General features: G+C 40.3%; 1 protein-coding gene across 9 annotated transcripts in view; it reads left to right on the top strand.

The window, feature by feature from the left end:
- Positions 1-20,763, top strand: part of EDIL3 (EGF like repeats and discoidin domains 3) — a 647,511-nt gene that overhangs the window by 167,084 nt on the left and 459,664 nt on the right. For 6 of the 9 annotated variants that reach the window (XM_075592658.1, XM_075592675.1, XM_075592665.1 and 3 more), the window contains exon 2: positions 12,206-12,334. In XM_075592658.1, the coding sequence (XP_075448773.1) occupies positions 12,206-12,334 (129 nt within the window). The remainder of the gene's footprint in view (positions 1-12,205; positions 12,335-20,763) is intronic. The other 3 variants (XM_075592685.1, XM_075592647.1, XM_075592638.1) reach the window with 1 other exon arrangement.

The following is a 20,763-nucleotide window of genomic DNA, read 5'->3' as shown; positions in this document are numbered from 1 at the left end:
AGTGCAGCTAGGCGGTGTGCTACTCTTGCCTACCACCTCCTGAGACCACTACCATGGGCCATGGTCGCCACACGCGCAGAGGCCACTCCCGCGCTCCTAAGCTGAAGCGGGGCTCTCCTGACTAGCTGTTGCCGAACTCCTGCTTGAACAACGTTTACCCTGATGTCTCCTGTCCTGACCCTGGCTTGTCCAGCGACGATGCTGTCTTCTCCTATCCTGATCCTGCTGCGTACGACTACAAACTGCGCAATCCAGATCAGCCTGCGCGGTCTAAGGTCGGTGCTTTTACAACCCCACCTCAGCCCCGCGGTCCGACCCAGGTTTGTGGCGAGCACAACCGTGACAGGAGACATAGTATATGGCTCGGCTCCTCAAACCCATCTTAGCACACTTGACACCCTCTACAATTCAATTTGTCGTTTTGTTCTCCAATGCAACTACAAAACACATCACTGCGAAATGCTCAAAGAACTAGATTGGTCAACACTAGAGTCTAGGCGCAAAGTTCACCTTTCCTGTCTTGCCTTTAAATTCTTCATGGGCAAGCTACCCAGCTACCTGAACAAGCTCCTCACCCCTACCACTTGCAGTACTTATCACCTGAGATCAGACTCCAAAAGACTATTCATGGTCCCAAGGCTCAACAAAGTATCCGGACGTTCCTCCTTCTCCTCCCGTGCACCCCAAAACTGGAACAACCTACCAGAGACTCTCCCATCCACCACCAGTTTAAGTTCTTTCAAATCTAAGGCTGTCTCACATTTTAACCTGGTCTGTAACTGTTTCATACGCTCATAATACAGGCATACCCCGGTTTAAGGACACTCACTTTAAGTACACTCGCGAGTAAGTACATATCGCCCAATAGGAAAACGTCAGCTCTCGCATGCGCCTGTCAGCACGTCCTGAACAGCAATACCGGCTCCCTACCTGTACAGAAGCTGTGCGCAAGCGGGGAGACTATAAAGCCTGTTGCAAATGCGTTATTTACATCAGTTATGCATGTATATGACGATTGCAGTACAGTACAAGCATCAATAAGTGGAAAAAAGGTAGTGCTTCACTTTAAGTACATTTTCGCTTTACATACATGCTCCGGTCCCATTGCGTACGTTAATGCGGGGTATGCCTGTATATATTTTCTTTAACTGTGCACGCAATGTCTTGTATATAATGTATACCCTGTTCATTTATGTAACTGTACTTGTAACCATGTAGTATTTGTTTTACTCTGTGCCCAGGACATACTTGAAAACGAGAGGTAACTCTCAATGTATTACTTCCTGGTAAAATATTTTATAAATAAATAAACTACACACGCGGGTTTCTTGACCAGGCTTATTTATTTAGCTTTAAAATATATACAGCACACAAAACAAAAATAGCTTTTCTTCAGCAGACAAAACAAAATTCCTTGTCTTCAGCATGGCAAACAAAAGAGTTTCTCTTCTGCAAGGTAAACACAACAAATCATAACACATGTACTTTGCAAAACAGACCTCAAATCAAGCTGTTCTTTCTCCAGAGTTTCAGGGTATTTCCCTGCTTCAGACAGTATACAAAAAGACAGACCTTATAGCAGTAATCTAGTTCAGTATTCCACTCCTGTCTCCTGACCAGCTAGGCTGCATGTGTGCACATCCTGGGATTTTTAACACACCTTGATTAGGCAGCTGGGATCCAACTAAATGCCTGAGCTTCCCAGCTGAAGTTAACCTATTCACTGCTGCACTGCAGACTAAACATATGTCTGCCAGGCATATAGCTGGTGGCTTTTATTTACCCTGTCACAGCATGCTTATCAATAGTGCCCAAAGTTATACAGTAGCTGCAAAGGCAAACAAGATCTTATCTTGCATTAAACTGCGATGGAAGGGAAGTAAACATAATGATGCCCATTTATAAAGCATTAGTAAGACCACACCTTGAATATGGAGTACAATTTTGGGCACCACTCCTTAGAAAAGACATTATGAAACTAGAGAGTGCAGAGAAGAGCCACCAAATTAATAAATTGGAATAATCTGATTTATGAGGAGAGGCTAGCTAAATTAGATTCTTTTACATTAGAAAAGTGGCATGCAAGTGGCAATATGATAACTATATACAAATATATTCCGGAACAATACAAGGAGCTTTCAAAAGAACTATTCATCCCAAAGGCAGTACAAACAACACAGGGTCATCCCATAAAGTTGGAGGAAACGAGATTTTCACCAGCAGCAAAATGTGGAATTCATTACCCATGGAGACTGTTATGTCAGATGCAATAGATATCTTCCAAAAAAAGGTTAGACATTGTTTTAGAAAGGAAAAGTATACAGGGATATTCCAAACAAGTAGAAGGGGGAAGGATGTTGATCCAATCGGATTGCCATTTTTGGAGTGGGGAAGGAATTTATTTTTCCCCTTATGAGATATCATTAGATGATATTTCACTGGGGTTTTTTGTTTGCCTTACTCTGGATCAATATACTGTAAGTACAAATGTAGGCTAAGTATCTGTTGTCTATATTTAGCCTAGGTGCAACCGCCGGTTGTCGACCGAATCACGGGACAAAACCTCGGCCAATTCTCCAAATACCCCTTGAGATGATCCGCAGCAGACTTAATGGCCCATCGGATTAACACGGCGGGAGTCCCTGCGTTTGAATGGGACTTGTGCTGTGTGAATCCTACAAGCACCCCATAATGGGGCCTGTAACTCGGGAAGCAGGGGGTCCCAGGACCTGGTATTAATGCGGTTCAGCTTCGGAAACCCCCTGCTACAATACTGTATTATTAAAATTAAATTTCTGCGATCACCTATTAGAGGCACGCAGTTAGTGACTGATTCAGTCTATTTCTTACTGCGCATCTCTTACAGACACGTGAAGCCAGTTAAACCGATGGGCCATTAGCCTGGCCACTGCAACCTCGTGACATGCTAGAGGTTGTCCTGCAAAACATGCACGGCAACCGGTCGACAACAGGCAGTTGCACCTGTACTATGTAACTATTATTCTTTACCGTATAAAAATGGTTCATGTTTTTTGAGCTTCACAATGGATGTGTTTTTCCCTTAAAAAAATACAAATAAATTGAAACTGGGCAAAAATAATTTGTATTAAAGAATAAAAGCGAGGCAGATGATACATATGTAATGTATACTTTTTATTACAAGAATATCCAACAGCTATTTAGTATTTAACAAAACATAAATGAACATTGCAACTGCACACTCAGCAGGTTATATTTCGAGCAGGGAAGCTTGGAATTCTCCTTGCAGGTGTTTGTCATGACATCAAATGAAGCACTGCAGTTTCAAATACATCGCACAGTTTTGAACACAGTGAAAAAGGGCAATGCTAGAAAAAAAGACTACAGGGACGGTTTCTTACAATGTGTTTTCTAACCTTATACTTTAAATGTTATTCTTTCAAATGTTGTTTGAAATACCGTAGGGCTTTCGGGGGCATTGTTATTAAATATGCTGACTCAATTTATCTAAGAGGGAAATTCATTGGGAAATGTAAAATGCATTGGTGTCAGATGTGAGACTGGGATTTCCTGGTTTTGGGTGTTAGAATTCGGTATTAAATCATGACGCTGTGCCCTGGGGTTTTGCTGCTTTTTGAAAATTAACATGCTATTATATAATGATACTAATTATTAATGTATTTTGTAGCATCAAATGTTCTTTAAAGAAAAAATACAACTAAATATATAAGTAACGTGTAAGCTTTGCCAAGTCTGAAGTTACTTTCAGATTCCAGTTCCCATACACCTCATATACAGTATTAGCCACATCCTTTTAGAGTCTATTAACTCATTAGATTAGAGCCTTCTTTTCTAGCATACGTTAACAATACAATATGTCCTTACTGCAATGCAAGAATATTTTGCCAGAGGAGAGATATTTAGAGGGCAAAGTAATGAGTGTCACCACCTATAATTAATAAGGAGCTTCAATAATGTTTATTTTTGGGTCTATGGGCCTCATGCAGAGAGCATAGAATTTTAAAAATGGCGAATTTCATAAAAAGTAGCTTTTTTGGAGAGTTTTATTCTCCATATGCAGAAAAGTGCGAATTCTGCTATGTTTAACATGGATGCGTGTGGCGAGTTTAAATTGGCGAGATGCGCGCTTCAGAAACGTGTAAAAACAAATTCGCGCCTTTTTTTTCCCCTTTACTATAGGCGGCGAGCGCCATCTTGCCATATTTTCGTGGCGCGGCAAAAATGCGAGAATCGCGCCTTTTTTTGGCGCGAACAGCCGCAACTTGCCGTTCGCACCTCTCTGCATTCGGAGAGTTTTAAAAATGGCGCGATTGAGGTTCTCGCCAGCCGCGAGGCGAGTTTTAAACATAGAAATAAAAAAATGGCGCGTTTTTCGCAACTCGCCATTTTATGCCGTTTTCTGAGGGAAATTGAACAAAAAATGGCGAGTTTTGAAATAACGATGCTCTCTGCATGAGGCCCTATGTTCTTATTTAAAATAAGTTTTACTCATTGAATGTATTTAGTTCAACACTCAGGTATAAGAATTCCCAGTGAAAAGTGTGTGCATAATTCATATCTTCTTTTTATCTCATTATGTGAGAATGGTAGAACACTTTGGCCTCAATTTTACTAATCTCCTATAAGGGATATTCAAGCTCAATCCTGCTTTACTGTTATTGACTTGCATGGCAATCAATGCGGTATTGAGCTCTAAAACCTCTAATTGGAGCTTGGTAAATTATTTTTTTATTTTCCTTATACTATTGCTCTACTAACAAATGTTTTATAAATTCACTTTGTCAACCTATAGTATTTGAACAGCACATTTCATGAAAGATTTAATGGAACTTATGTGAACTAAGTGAGCTGGGATAGATTTGCACATCTGTTTTTAGTACACACGTGTAAAAATAGTACGTTTGAATGATCTTGGTGATTAGATTAATTAAAGCCTGTATTATCCTGTTATTCCAATTTGGTTTAATCACATACTCTATACTACCTTACAGTGTTAGTTAATCTTGCCCAATTTGTTTGATTCATTAACATAAACCCTTTTTTTTAGAATAGGGTTCTCTTTGTGCATGTGTTTTTATCTAGAGGTCAGTATGCCTGCAAATAAAAGTACTGTACATACAAGTTATCATGGACCAATGTTTGTAATATATGTAAACAATCATTTCAAATTGGATCAGCTTCTTACGTTTGGGAATAAACACATTATGTCTTCAATCCTTTGATGGTATAGTTTGCGTTGGAACACCTACATTCCTCAAAATTATAAACAGAATGCAACTCAGGGTCCATAGCACTCAGTAGTGTATCAAAAATGTAATTCTTTTGTACATAACAGGAGATGATACAAAAAGCAACATTTTAGTCCACCCTGGTACTTTATCAAGCTACATTGGTGGCTAGCATCGAAACCGTTCTTTAATAGTGAGAATGTAATCAAACTCCGTCCCCTGCACATTGCAAGACTATACATCATCAACGGACACAACCCCATAGAAACCTGTAGAATCTACGTTGTTGCGCAACTCTGGACGCAATGCCATAGAAACCAAAAGTGTTCATGTTGCCAAGAACCGAACAAAACTAATTACGCTGCTGTGCGGGATGAGGGAGCAAGGTACACATTTCCTATATACGAAATCAGTCTGACGTAAATAATACACTATTAAAATCACACAAATAAATATACAAGACAAGAAAAACCTAACACATCAAATATATGAAAATAAAGACAACCTGTGAAAAATCCATTTGCCAGGTGGATGTGTAGAATCTTTACGAATCTTTGGCAGTGTGTAAAATACTGGTATTTTGGGATTGGTATATATGAGATACTTGTATCAACATTTAGGTTTTAATTGGTCTTTAACTGCCGAAGCAGTCTATCTACAATATATTCCACGATATCAGGTGTTAGATCACTAAGAGGAGGATCATAATTAGCCCAAATGCTGAGTTGGCTTAAAATCTCTTCCCTATAATAAGCCTTATCCAGGATCAAAAGAGCACCCCCCCCCCCCTTGTTGGCTGTCTTAAAGATATCATCATACTGTATCTTTGCAACTTGTCAAGTGTCTGACCATCTGAATAAGACAAATTATTGGGGACTGACCTGTCTCTTCCACATTTCTTTAAGGTGAGGAAATAACTAGGGGAGCGCTCAAACATCTAGGGTTTCCAAACATTTCCTATGGTGAGATGCAAGTGTCCGTATAAGCTCACTTGAACACTGGTTCAATGTTTTTCCAAATATTTGTAAATGTTTGATTTTTTAAATCAAAACAAGATTTTTTTTAGAAATTCTGAGACCTCTGTGTATACGGCCACTCTCTACGTATTTTTCTAAAAAAGATCAGGTCCCACCATTTTATGTTCTCTCTGCTTAATAGTTTCTCTCATTATTTCACCATATTTCATATTTGGGGTATTGATCTTAATTGGAATAGCTTCAATGTCACAATTTCTTTTTAGTCTTTAAACATTTGACTTTTATTTATTTCAGCAGTAGTATCCTTAATAAATAATTAAAAACAGAAAAATAGCTTGATAATAATGTGATATACAGTGATAGCTGCCTAGGGTTAAAGTGAGGTAAAAAGAAGTGAAATGGAAAAAATAACCCGGCACTTAATTTAAGTGTTAGAGTGATATCCTAGTGTTAATTAAATGGCTGCTCTAAAACCCAGTAAATGGAATTAACCTCTAAATTCCAAATTTGAAATGAACGCTCCCTTAGTTTTTTCCACACCATTTCAAATTTGGAATTTAGAGGTTAATTCCATTTATTGGGTTTTAGAGCAGCCATTTATTTATTTAACACTATGATATCACTCTAACACTTTCATTAAGCGCCTGGTTATTTTTTCCATTTCACATTTCTTTAAGGGCCTGTATCATTACTAACCATCTGAAAAGATGTCTGAACTGCATTATTAGTCGACAGGGATTAGAATTGATTCTAAGCTTTTTAGATCAAACATCTATGCTGTAGAATCTGTCATTGCTACTACGTCACTTTGATCAAATCCCGATCTACGTGACAAATGACCTCCTTGAAGAGTAATATATTGATTACCTCCTAAAAAAAAATATTTCAATCTTAAATTATGAAAAATAAAAACATAAATCAATATCCAATTCAAGATAATTGAGTCTATAAGTAGGGGTAAAGAAAGTTCCTTCTGCAATGTCCTTATTTCCGATTAGGAAAGAGTTCTGTTAGAGATATTTACCACTAGCCTTATCTCGTTCTGGATTTGCGGTCTTATCCTCATGTCACTTTCTGTGTTCTTCCCTCCTCTCCTCCTTTTTTTTTTTCCACAACTGGCTGTATATCCTTGGACACCTACTAAAAAGATCTGTTGCTTGAAGTGTTGCTTCCTGGCATAAGTTACCAGTCTGGTTCCCTGTTCATTCTTGATGGTCAAAAGGAAGCTCTCTGTCCATACTGTACTTCAGCTGATCTCTGTATGTCCAGCTAGAGCCTCTTCCCATAGAATAGTTTATTTATTTTATTTATTAATACAATCTTTTACCAGGAAGTAATACATTGAGAGTTACCTCTCCTTTTCAAGTATATCCTTGGCACAAGAGTTATAATGACAAATACATGGTTGCAAATACATAGTTACACTAAGTGAAAAGGATTATACAGTACATTATATACATGGCATTGCATGCACAGATAGAGATAATATATGTTATAGGAGTATTCAACAGTTACAGACCAGATTAAAATGTGAGACAGCTTTAGTTTTGAAAGAACTTAGAGTGGTGGCGGCTGTAGATTGTTCCAGTTGTGGGGTGCACGGAAAGAGGAGTATGTTGAACCTTGGGACTATGAACAGTCTTTTGGAGTCAGATTTCAGATAAGTGCTGCCTGTGGTAGGGGTGAGGAGCTTGTTCAGATAGGCAAGTAGCTTGCCCAGAAAGTATTCCAGTATGCCAGTTCTTGGCATCTGTGAGAAATGTGCTCCCCTTTTTGCTTTCCACCTCCTTCATCCTTCCTGAAATAGGCTGTGGTTTCATTCAGTCTGTTATAATGTAGTCAGGTCTTCCATAGACATGCCCTTCTGCAAACTGTTCTCTATCTGTTATGTTCTATAGTCAATATGATTTGATAGGAAGAACACTTCAATATATTTTTCCACTTTAAACATTATTCTGTTTTATCAGAATTCTAGGTCTGAAATCTACTCTCAAGCCATGTGGGATCCCTTTCACTTGAATCAAAAAGTTTAACTTCAAATTCATTTTCTCATTTTCTGATCTAGATTTCTAGCTGCCTCCTTTCCGTAATTACAAGAAATTCTCTGTATACCTATGTAGCAAAGTCTCCCTCCTTACCTCCTGTGAGGGGGAACTGCTGGGTGATGCGCCTGGGCTCCACGCGAGTTGGGAAGGTAGCGGCTGCTGCAGACCTGTTGCGCATGCGCAGTAGCGGCTGGAGTGATGACAATCTTTAAATGTCTGCAAAAGGCATTAGGAACTACAAGCCCCATAATGCTTTGTGGGAATAGCGTGGTGGCCATTTTGGATAGGCTCGCAAGGACTACAGCGGAACTAACAGTCCCAGAATCCTCTGGGGGGAGGGGAACCTCACATGGGGCTGTCCCAGCCAATGGGAGTCTGACAGCAGGAGAAGGACAGGATATTATCTGGGACAAGGAGCCAGTGTGCTCAGTCGGATGGAAGATACAGTTCAAGACAGAAGGTAGGGTCCAGGGAGCAGTGCTTTCTGGGCTAGGCCTAAACCTTGCCCCTTAAATCCCAGCTAGGCCCTGAGTCACGTCAGTGGAGTGTTGTAGGGAATGCCCCAGATAGGGACTCTTCCCCTTTAGCACCATAGTAGTTCTGTTGCACTGGTGACCGGAAGGCGATGCGGTGCCCTGGGACCAGGTCACAGGATCCATAGACATTTTGTGAGACGCTCCAGCTGGAGTACACATGGCAAGGAGAATCCAAACCCCTTAGGAGAGAGGGGATTTGTGTTGGAGGCACTGCTACGTGATAGTACCCAGGCAGGTACCCAACGTGCACCTAAATCCACAGGGGGTAGCGCTATCTCACACTTGGGTGGGAATTGCTGTGATAAGATGCCAGGTGTTATTGGTGCCACAGCACCCTCAGTACTTGGGGGAACACTCTGTGTTGAGGTCACTGCACTATACTGTTGGTACTTACCTGTGTTATGTGTGTTTAGTATTGTGTACAGTAAAGATTAGTTATATACATGTTTGGTGTATTGCCTGCTTACGTGTATTGGTTCCTGTTAGGGGTTATCCTGCCAACGCTGGGATCCCTCATGGGTGGAGGCGCTGCAGGTAAAGGAGAAAGAGCTCACCCCAGGCTCCCCAAGGCAGAGACTCAGGCCCCCTGTGAGCAACAGGTATAGCAGCATGCATAGTTGCCCGCGTTTTTCCCTTGGGCATAGAGAAATGGGACTACACCTAGTTAAAGTATTGTATCTATTACAATTTGTTTGCAATCTTATTTTTTTACATGGATGTGTAGTGTATATTTTGTTCAGATTTGAATGCCTTGTGTGTTGACATCTACCTTATCCATGACATAGATGTGTTGCTTCTTTTGGGCATTTAACAATACTGTATACTCCACCCCTCTAGTATTGATTATCTCCTCGTGTATATACCCCTAATATGTATATCTTAAATGTTGTGTGGTTGTGAATCCTTTTCTATTTATTAGGTTATGTTTACATTGGATACATCTCAAATGCTATGGGGTTTCTGTGAAGATTTTTCTATATTATGTATACAGGCATACCCCGGTTTAAGTACACTCACTTTAAGTACACTCGTGAGTAAGTACATCTCGCTCAATAGGCAAACGGCAGCTCACGCATGCGCCAGTCAGCACGTCCTGAACAGGAGTACCGGCTCCCTACCTGTACCGAAGGTGTGCGCAAGCGGGGAGACTATAGAGCCTGTAACAAATGCCTTATTTACATCAGTTATGCACGTATATGACGATTGCAGTACAGTATATGCATCGATAAGTGGGAAAAAGGTAGTGCTTCACTTTAAGTACATTTTCGCTTTACATACATGCTCCGGTCCCATTGCGTATGTTAATGTGGGGTATGCCTGTAATCTTGTTATAGGAATTCTTTGCATGATGTTTTTTTTGGGGTACATATACTTTTGATGTGTTAGGTTTTTCTTGCCTTGTATATTTATTCTGGGTCATTTTCATAGTGTATTATTTACATGGCAGACCGATTTGGTATAAAGTATTTGCCTGAAGCCAGACGTAGCTGTACTCGGTGTCCTGGTGCTTGCCGACATGGACGCTTCTGGTTTCAGTGGGATTGCGTCCAGAATTGCTTAGCACTGGAGATGCTCTTGGTTTCTTTGGAGTTGTGTTCATTGATGACATCGTAGTCTTGTGATGTGCAGGAGCCGGAGCTTGGTTACATTCTCACTATTAGAGAGCGGTTTGGATGTTAGCCACCATTGTAGCTTGTGATACAGCTGGGGTGGCCTGTTATCTACAATAAATGTAATTTTTTTTGATACACTGCTGTGAACCTCTTAAGTTAAATATTGTGATATATTTATGATGCTTTAAATTGCCATAAGCTAGTTCAGCAGTCACAATAGATGAAAGTCACATTTTACTTGAAAAATACAGTATTTCATATATTCCCGTTTTCCTTTGTAATTTTTTTGTTAGCGACCAATTTGAAGCCTGTAAAGATTTAAGTTGCAAGAACACCACAACTGCTTGAAGGCTACAAAGTTGTGATATTAAGGTTAAAAAAAAAAGTGGAACATTTCTTTTACAACATTATAAAAGCAAATAAAACTTGTTGCTATGTCAAAAATAATTTAATCATGTTGTCAAACACACCTGGTATGCTTATTTGTCAGGACTGTGGAAGGTGACAGAGCTTTTGTTTCTTTGCTGGTTCATTTACCAACTGTGATTACAATGCAACATCTTTCAAAATAACAAATGTGCAACACTTCTGCCATTTTTTTGCCATAACAGATATATCATTTCTAATTAATATTGTCATACTTCACTGGTATGTAGGAAATGTATATACTGTATAACACATTTATTTTTTATACTCAACGAGTTGGTGTTGAGAGAGAGAAAGAATGAGAGAGAGAATGAGAATCTTTATCTTTAACCTATTGCTATATAATTGTGTACACATTGGATTATTATATAGTAGGCATCCTTGTTTTAAAGTAATGAAATTAGAAGCCGGTTTAACAGACGGTAATTTCTTTACATAAAACCATTGTGGTGTTAAGTAGATTTAGCTAAGAAAATGTGGGATAGTGGTTCTACAGTATTCCAACAAAAAGGTTATAGTTTAATAAAATAAAGATACAAGTTCTGAGAATTAAACAGAATACTTAAGTTTTATATAAATATAATATCTCTCCTACATTTTCTATTTGTTTTAAGCTTTAGCCTTAGGCCCCTAAATAAGCCTACAGGGAAAAAAGTAAAAATACTTACTAGCGTATTTTCTTTAGCTGGAATCTGATATGAGAAACCATATTAATGGCTAATGTTTCCTGAATAGCAGAAGAGATATTTGAAATAAATTCTTTTTTTCTTTTTTTTAATCTACTGTTGTCAGAAATAATACAGTGAATTAAAAATGTCTTATCCAGCAAGTGGATTGTTTCTTATTCATTGTCAGCAGTGAAAATTTGTCACGTTGAGAAAGGCTGATATATGCAGCCGAAACGTTGGTTTCTTTTGGCACAATAAATAATTATTGATTGCAAGTCAGTGTGCCTGTTTCACTCCAAATCTCCACTGTTGATTTCTTTGGGACCTCAGAATTTCCTTCTGATAAGAAGCACTGGCTGATGAGTAACCTCTGACATTTTTACAGTGGGCCTGCATTTTCCTTCTAACGTCTTATTCATTGTCAACCCATGACTCCTATACAGCAAAATCCTAGAGCCGCCATTCATTAACTGTAGCAGGATATTTTCAAATATAGTTTGGGAATATCAATACACATTTTCAAATTGTTTTAAAGTGAGGTCAAAAAAAGAAAATTGGGGCACTTGTGTGGTGTGATGACTACACTTGGTGGCAAATTCATTATATGCAATGCATAAACCTGTTTAATGTATAAACCTAAAATAAAAATAAGGCAATCAAAGATATAGTTTTATAAATGACTGATTCAAACGTTTCCTCTTTTTATTCATAGGTGATGTGTGTGACCCCAACCCATGTGAACATGGGGGAATCTGTTTGTCAGATTTATCTGATGAATCCTTTTCATGTGAGTGTCCAGCTGGCTTCAATGATCCCAACTGTTCTAGTGTTGTGGAGGTTGGTAAGTGCAAGCTTTGAGGAAACCACTGTAAAAAGCTTTACTTTCAATATTAAAAGCAGACAATTTTTCTTCTGTAAATCACTTGTGTAGATTCAGGGAGTGATAATCGTACACTAAAATATTGTTACTTTTCTTCTACAAAAAAGCTCAGATCAGGATGTAACTTGGCTGCAAAGATGTGCAAAATCACTCATGGTAAACCGAAATCTAGTATTTATTGTGGTTTCACTCAGGCAATTATCATACAATTTGATTTGAAAGTCATCAGTATAATTTTGTATTGATGATGTGGTAATCTCCTTTGAAGGACAATTAGGGAAAAAGTTTGAGAGATTTTATTTCTTGAAACTGTGGGAATTTATCCACGTTGGAAATGTTTAAACGCATTACACAAGAAGTCATTTACAGGTAGCGACAGCTTATCTTTAGCAATACCCACACAACATGAAATTGCAATAAATTGAAAATACTGAGCCCTGAAATTCTGTCATTGTTCACTTTAATGTTTTTTTTTCTTGATTTAGAATTTGTTTAATAGCTTTGCAAATTTAAATCTGCAATGCTTACTGACAAAATAGCACACTGTATATCTTCTGAACATGAAACTGTTTACATCAATTTCACTATATTAGTAGATACCTTTTAATTGGACCTAAAGTGACCAATATACTGCAACTCTGTGTAAGCAAACTTTTTTATGTGTAATTTTATTTCATAATTTTAGCAACTAAAATTTACCAAAAATAGCTTGCATACTCATTAGAAAATACCTTTAGTATTTGATTAGTTGAATACTAAATTCAATTGCATCAGTTATCAGCAGTTATGCATTTACCTATGAAAATGAAATACATTTACAGTGCCAAAAATTGTTCAGATGCCCCAAATTACGGCCACATGGAACTTTTCTACAACTTGAAATACATTGGAAAACAAATATCAAAAGATGTTGATTTCAACCCAATGACCAATGTGAAGAGGATTGACATTCATAAGCGTTAATTTATTTTCCACATGAAGACACGTTGGTTTATTAAAGTGCAATTCTATTGAATGATTATTCACAATGAACAATTGCTTGTTCACAGAATAGACAGCATAATATCAAAAGAGGTGGGTACTGAGTTATGTGAATTGGGAGTTATTAAGCCATTGTTTACTACTATTGAAAATAACATTTGTATCGAATGATAAAAATGGCTCTGGTTATTAAGTATAACTAAAGTAAAGATGCAACGACAATGCAAGGTACTGTAGGTTGAAAAGGGAAAACCAATGTCTAGGATCTTTCCTGATGTGGTAGCCCTATAGTAGCAATCTTCCACAATTGGCTGCCTGCAGACTTTAATAAGCCAAACGACTTCCAGGGTAAAACGGTTGCTACATCTAATCTATTTGTTATTGTAATCACAAAAAGATAGTTGTGTGATACTAAATCACAATCCTGAAGGTATAACAGAAGAATCTGCTATCCTTTAATGTTTATAGTAGAAAAAACATGTGAAATAATATGGGTGTTTTTAAATAAATCTGTATTATTAGATAAAAGTGACTGTTTTTTATTTATTTATTTCAATTCGTAATGCCATTTTCAATGCGTTTGAAAGCTTTTTTTTTATTATTTCTATAGCAGGTGCTAAACCACCTCCCAAGCAGTGCAAGATATTTGTAACACTTTTCTGTTTGGAATAATTTGTGGCAAATGTTCCCAGCAGTTTGAGCTGTAAACTGTAACAATAGATAATTTTACCTTACTAATATAAAAATACATTGTCGCTGCTGAGTTACATTGACTGAAGTGGCCATTACAGTATGTTAGACATACAATCAGGAATTTTACAGATTTGTAACAGGAGAACCAATCGATTGCCAGCGTAGGTAAGAATGTAGAATTATACATTGTTTCATGCTTTCCATATAAAAGTAATACAAGGGAAAAAAAAAGTTGGAAAGTAGTATTGCTGCATTAAGATGTCAGCTGTGGGAATGATATAAATACCTCATTGCTGCAGACTAGCAGTGTGGCACAGCTGGCTTACCTTGTTAAATCAGCTTTAAGATTTCTCTATAAGAATACTTGTTAAAAGGAGCTGGTATTGTAAATGAATGGTGCATATTTAGCCCCATGGGTAGCCTTTGTAAATGATTTTTGAGTTTTCCCCATTAGTATAGGAGAGCGGTGCGCAAACTGGGGGGCGCCAAATTATTTAGGGGGGGCGCAGGCTGTGTGGCGAAACCTGGGGGCGGGCAGAGCAGTGCACGGGCGGCTAAGCAGCTGACAAACTCTGTGCTGCTGCTCCCTGTGCTTGCAGTGGGGGCGGGGCTTCTCTCTGCACACAGACACAAGCCCTCCTTCTCTTCCTGCCTGTTTACTCGCTCCAGTGTTCAGCAGCGTGAGGCTGCGGTCCCAGTACAGCCTGTGCGCACGGCGCGGCGTGCACTGTGCGTGTAAGCACCGCCCCTCAATGGGGCTGGGCCCACTACGCACCGTCACGCAGAAGGTGCAGCCGCGCCGTGCTGCAGGGTTTTTCACAACTCAATAAACTTGAGTTTACTCCTAGCGACGGAGGCATGGCCATGCCCCCACCGGCGGTTCACCCAATGAGGGCGAACCAGCCGCGTGACATAATGGACACGCCCCCGCAAATCCCCGACCATGCCCCCTCCCGTCACAAGCTCCCCTCTCCCTGTCAGACCGCAGATCGCGGTTAGCGCTGTGACACACGCCGCCCCCCGCCGGGTGCGCGTGTCACAGACATTACTGGGATCGCAGCCTAAGGGACCGGAGCATGTAGTATAGTAATATTACTTTCACCTGGGGGGGGGGGGTGTGATTGAGTGTGTGGTGTGATTGAGTGTGTGTTGGTTGTGATTGTATTTGTGTGTGATTGTGTGTGGTGTGTGTTGGTAGTGAGTGTGGGTGGTGTGTGTTGTGATTGTGTGTTGTGATTGTGTGTGATGTGTGTGTTGTGTCTGTGTATGTTGGTAGTGAGTGTGTGTGTTGTGTCTATGTTGATGTGATTGAGTGTGTGTAGTGTGTGCTGTGATTGTGTCTGTGTTGGTTGTGATTGAGTGTGTGTTATGATTGAGTGTGTGTGTGTGTGTTGGTTGTGATTGTGTTTTGGTTGTGATTGTGTGTGTTGTGATTGTGTGTGTGTTGTCTGTGTTGGTTTTGATTATGTTGGTTGTGATTGTGTGTTGGTTGTGATTGCGTGTGTGTGTGGTGTGTGTTGTGATATGAGTGTGTGGTGTTAGTCTTGTGATTGAGTGTGTGATTGTGTCTGATGTGTGTGGTGTGTTGGTTGTGATTGAGTGTGTGTTGTGATTGAGTGTGCGTGTGTTGTGTCTGTGTTGGTTGTGATTGTGTCTCTGTGTGTTGTGATTGTGTGTTGGTTGTGATTGTGTGTGTGTGTTGTGATTACATAGTTACATAGTTAAATAGTAGATGAGGTTGAAAAAAGACGTAGGTCCATCAAGTTCAACCTATGCTAAATTTAGACAACAGATACTTTATCCTATATCTATACTTACTTATTGATCCAGAGGATTGAGTGTGTGTGTTTTCTGTGTTGGTTGTGATTGATTGTGTGTTGTGTCTGGGTGTGTGTGTGGTGTGATTGAGTATGTGTGCTGTGGCTGTGTTGTGAGTGTGTGTGTATTGGTGTTGTGATTGCATGCAGTGGTGCACAAACTGGGGGGGTGTACGCTCTCTCAAGCTTGGTGCTTGGGGAGACAAACAAAATTGACTTTGAAGCACACTCTGCAGCAGTCAATGCGCACACGTGCGTGCACACACACACAGCCACACAGCCACGCACACACACACACACACACACACACACACACACACACACACACACACACACACACACACACACACACACACACACACACACACACACACACATTCTCCCATATACACACACACACACACACACACACACACACATTCTCCCATATACACACACACACACACACACATACAGTACAGAAATAGCCCCGATCCATACCCCCCTGCTCGTGCTTGCAAAATTATGTAGGACACCCTGTGCTCATGTTTGGAGAGTTGGTGATGTCAGCGTGGACGCAGCCTAATTTTGCATGCACGAGCTGTTGAAATAAGTATTTAGACATATTAGTATTTACATTGTATACCGTTTAATAAAGGTTTTTTTTTCATGTGATTTTGATTACATCAGGCAGGGGGGGGGGGGCGAGAAATGTCATGGATGAAAAGGGGGGCTCGGCATAAAAAGTTTGCTCACCCCTTGATAGGAGTTTATCCCAACCTTAAAGCTGCAGACCAAGCAATATCCAACATGTTTTTTTTTTTTTTTTTTACTAAATCAGTTCTGTACTATGATAAAATACTCTTAGCATTTTTTACATCAACTCTGAACTACATTTTTAATGTATTATAACGTAACCAGCATTTTTTTATTTCTATTGCAACCATTCACAAGTCACATTCCTTTCCTCTTCTGAAACAGGCTTTTTGACACACCCATTTTGAGCCCTGCGTTCTCTAGCAGTGCACCAGTTAATTGTATCTAGTGATTGCCTGGTTACATGATCTTCCCCTCAGAACTTTGTCATATTAATATGCCTATGCATTCTAGTGACTGCAGAATATTCCTCTAAGCCATTTAGTGCACCCTCGAGCTGAATCTTTGCCGATCGATCCCATATTAGCTACAGTATTACTTATCATTGTGTGGATTGTATTGATGTACATACAGTATTAAAGAGGGGGTAAAAACTAAAAAAAAAAAAACAGCAGCTTGGACTGCTGTTTTAAGGTCTAACACGGAGAGCTGCAGTGTGATTTTGTTTTTAGGATCAGCTGCACTGATCATCAGATATGTGTTGGCTGCAGGCTCTACATTGATACAGTGCTGCTGGCTTACCCTGATGAATCAGCATTTACTGTACTGTAGGAACTAGTGTTCTGAATATCTGGTGTCAATTGACTTTTGCAGATTATAGCAGTTGTTTCGTTTTACAGACTATTGCCCTAATATCGTCATTTTCAGCTTACTTTAGTGAGGATTTACTGCCTGACCTGAGCAGCATTAAACACAACACTGCATAGAGGTGTCTGTTAGGACGAGAGAGCACAAGGTCTACTGTATGCGGACACTATTGCGGGAGGCGTTCTCCATGCTGACATCAGTAGGAGCCGATGTACGGTTCACGTACAGTAGGTTTACGCTTTCCATTGTAATGAGCATGTTTTCGGCATCATGTTAATACACCAAATAGTATTCATAATTATACAGTTCATTTGAGTACTTGAAACAAAGGGGAACAGACTATATGCAATGTTTACTGTGCACAATTTGGTTACATTCATACAACATTGGGGGGATTTAATAATTCTACATGCCATAATAATGAGATCTGCATAAAATATACACAATATTTGAGTGAATAAGATCCTGGAGAAAATGAGGGGTTAAAATCACTTAGCATACTGAACACCATATGCAAACCAAAACTGACGCGGCGGGGGGGGGGGGCATGAAGATGCGACTAGCCTTGAGAAAGTATAACCTACATGAAACATACATCGGGTCCCACTGATAGACTGTAGAGCATCTTCTACAATGATGTCCGCATACAGTATACCTCACACTCTGTCCTCCTGAAGTACGCCTCTATGGAGTGTTGTTCTTAATACTTCTAGGTTCATAAATTTTAGTCAATCCTAACTGAGTAAGGCGACAATGACGGGTAATAGTCTGTAAAGGGAAACAACAGCTTCATTCTATAGAGGTTATTTGTGGAAGTCATTTGACACCAGATGTTCAGAACACTAGTTCCTACATTATATACTAAGGGGAAACGTGTAAATGATGATTCAGCAGGGTAAGCCAGCAGCACTATATCAAAGAGAGCCTGCAACTAACACTAGTATCTGATCATTGCAGCTGAACATAAAAACGAGATGGCACTGCAGCTTTTGCTGTCAGACCTTAAGGTTAGGCTAAACTCCTATATTAAGAGGAACATCTTGAATCATGTACAAATTCTACCCATGTGGCTAAATATGCACAATACATTTACAATACCAGCTCTTTTTTGCAAGCATTCTTAAAGAGAACTTGCTTTTAATAATGCTGATTCGGCAAGATAAACCAGCTGTTCAACACTGATAGTCTGCAGCGATTAGGTGTTTCTAGCATTCCTGCAGCTGACCTCTTACACAGTAAAGCAGCGTTTCCCAAACTTTTTTTTCCGTGACCTGGTTATTTTTGAACTTCTCCTTCGTGACCCACTAAAATTTATATCGCCTATAGGTAAAATAAAACCGTTATGAATGTCCATACAGATTTCATATATTCTCCCAATCCCCTCTATTCTCTCTCTCCCCCCCCACCCTCTCTCTGATCTGCACAGACGCACACAGTCACTGACCTACAGACACTCACTCACACAGACAGACCAAACAAACACAGCCACTGCTGGCCTGCACAGACACACACACAGCCACTGATACACACAGTGGCTGTGGCTTATACACACACACACACACACACACACACACACACACACACACACACACACACACACACACAGATCCATACACACACACAGATCCATACACACACACAGATACATACACATACACATACACATACACACACACACACAAAGATACATACACACACTCTCCCCCATACACACACACAGATACATACACACACAGATACATACACACACAGATACATACACACACTCTCTCCCCCATGCATACACACAGATACATACATACACACACAAAGATACACACACACACAGATACACACAAACACACACACACACACACACACACAGATACACACACACAGACACACACACACAGATACACACAGATACACACACACACACAGATACACACAGATACACACACACACACAGATACACTCCCCTATACACACACACACACACACACACACACACACAATTTATTACAGAGGCAGCGACGGATGTGAGTGACTGGAGAGGGGGGGGCGGGGGAGAGAGGAAAGGCCTGCGATCCGAGCAGGCGGCTCCACGCCTCCCTCTGCCCGCCAGCGACCGCGCAGCCACCACTGCCCACCCCCGCTCCTATCTCCCGCACCCGCACCAAGGGGATCGTGTCCTGTGGGGGGGCGGAGCATGTCATGGGCGGCAACATCATGATGCGGGGCTGCAGTAGGAGCCCGAGTCAGCGAATCACCGTTGACACCCCAGCGATAGCAGCCTGCACCACTTCAGCACCGTCCCGCACCTCACCTCGGGCCGCTGTAAGGAGGGAGGGGGTGCCGCCGCAAGGAGGGAGGAGGGGCCGCCGCAAGGAGGGAGGGGGGGACGCCGTGCGGCCAGCCTCGCTGCGACACGGCAATTTTGCTTCCGTGACCCGGTGCCGGGTCGCGACCCACCATTTGGGAAACGCTGCAGTAAAGGATAGCAGCTTCTTCTGATAGACTTTAGGATTGTGACTTAGTATCTGCTAACTAAAGACCATACTGTAGTAGCAATTCAACTTTCCATACAAGTATCTTTTTGTGGTTACAAGAACAAATAGATTAGATGTAGCCAACTTTTTACCCTGGTACTCGTGTGACTTATTAAAGCCTGCAGGCAGCCAATTGTGGCAGATTGCTACTATAGGGCTACCACATCAGGAAAGATCCTAAACATTAATTCATTGATTTTCCCTTTTCACCCTAATTTTTTTTCCGTTGCATTTTAACTTTAGTTATACATATTTATTTATAAAATGTTTTACCAGGAAGTAAAACATTGAGAGTTACCTCTCATTTTAAAGTATGTCCTGGGCATAGAGTGAAGATGACAAATAATACATGGTTACAAATACAGATACATAAATGAACAGGGTATACATTATATACAAGACATAGCATGCACAGTTAGATATAATATATATTTTAGAGGTATGTAGCAGTTACCGACCAGGTTAAAATGTGAGACAGCTTTAGTTTTGAAAGAACTTTGACTGGTCGAGGCTGTGAGAGTCTCCGGTAGATTGTTCCAGTTTTGGGGTGCATGGTTACAGAAGGAGGAGCGGCCAGATACTTTGCTGAACCTTGGGACCATGAACAATCTTTTGGAGTCAGATCTCAGATGATAAGAGCTGCATGTGGTAGGGGTGAGGGGATTGTTAGATTGTAGCTTGCCCAGAAAGTATTTAAAGACAAAACAGGAAAGATGGACTTTGCGCCTAGATTCAAGTGATGACCAATCTACTTCTTTAAGCATTTCGCAGTGATGTATGTTGTAGTTGCATTGGAGAACAAAACAGCATATTGAATTGTAGAGGGTTTCACGTTTGCTAACGTGGGTTTGGGGTGCCGAGCCGTATACTATGTCCCCATAGTCGATAATTGGCATTAGCATCTGCTGTGCGATACACTTTCTGACCA

Source organism: Ascaphus truei, chromosome 1 (assembly GCF_040206685.1).
Source record: "Ascaphus truei isolate aAscTru1 chromosome 1, aAscTru1.hap1, whole genome shotgun sequence".
Classification (NCBI taxonomy): Eukaryota; Metazoa; Chordata; class Amphibia; order Anura; family Ascaphidae; genus Ascaphus; species Ascaphus truei.
Note: the sequence above shows the minus strand (reverse complement) of the source record. Positions and strands in the feature narration are given on the sequence as shown.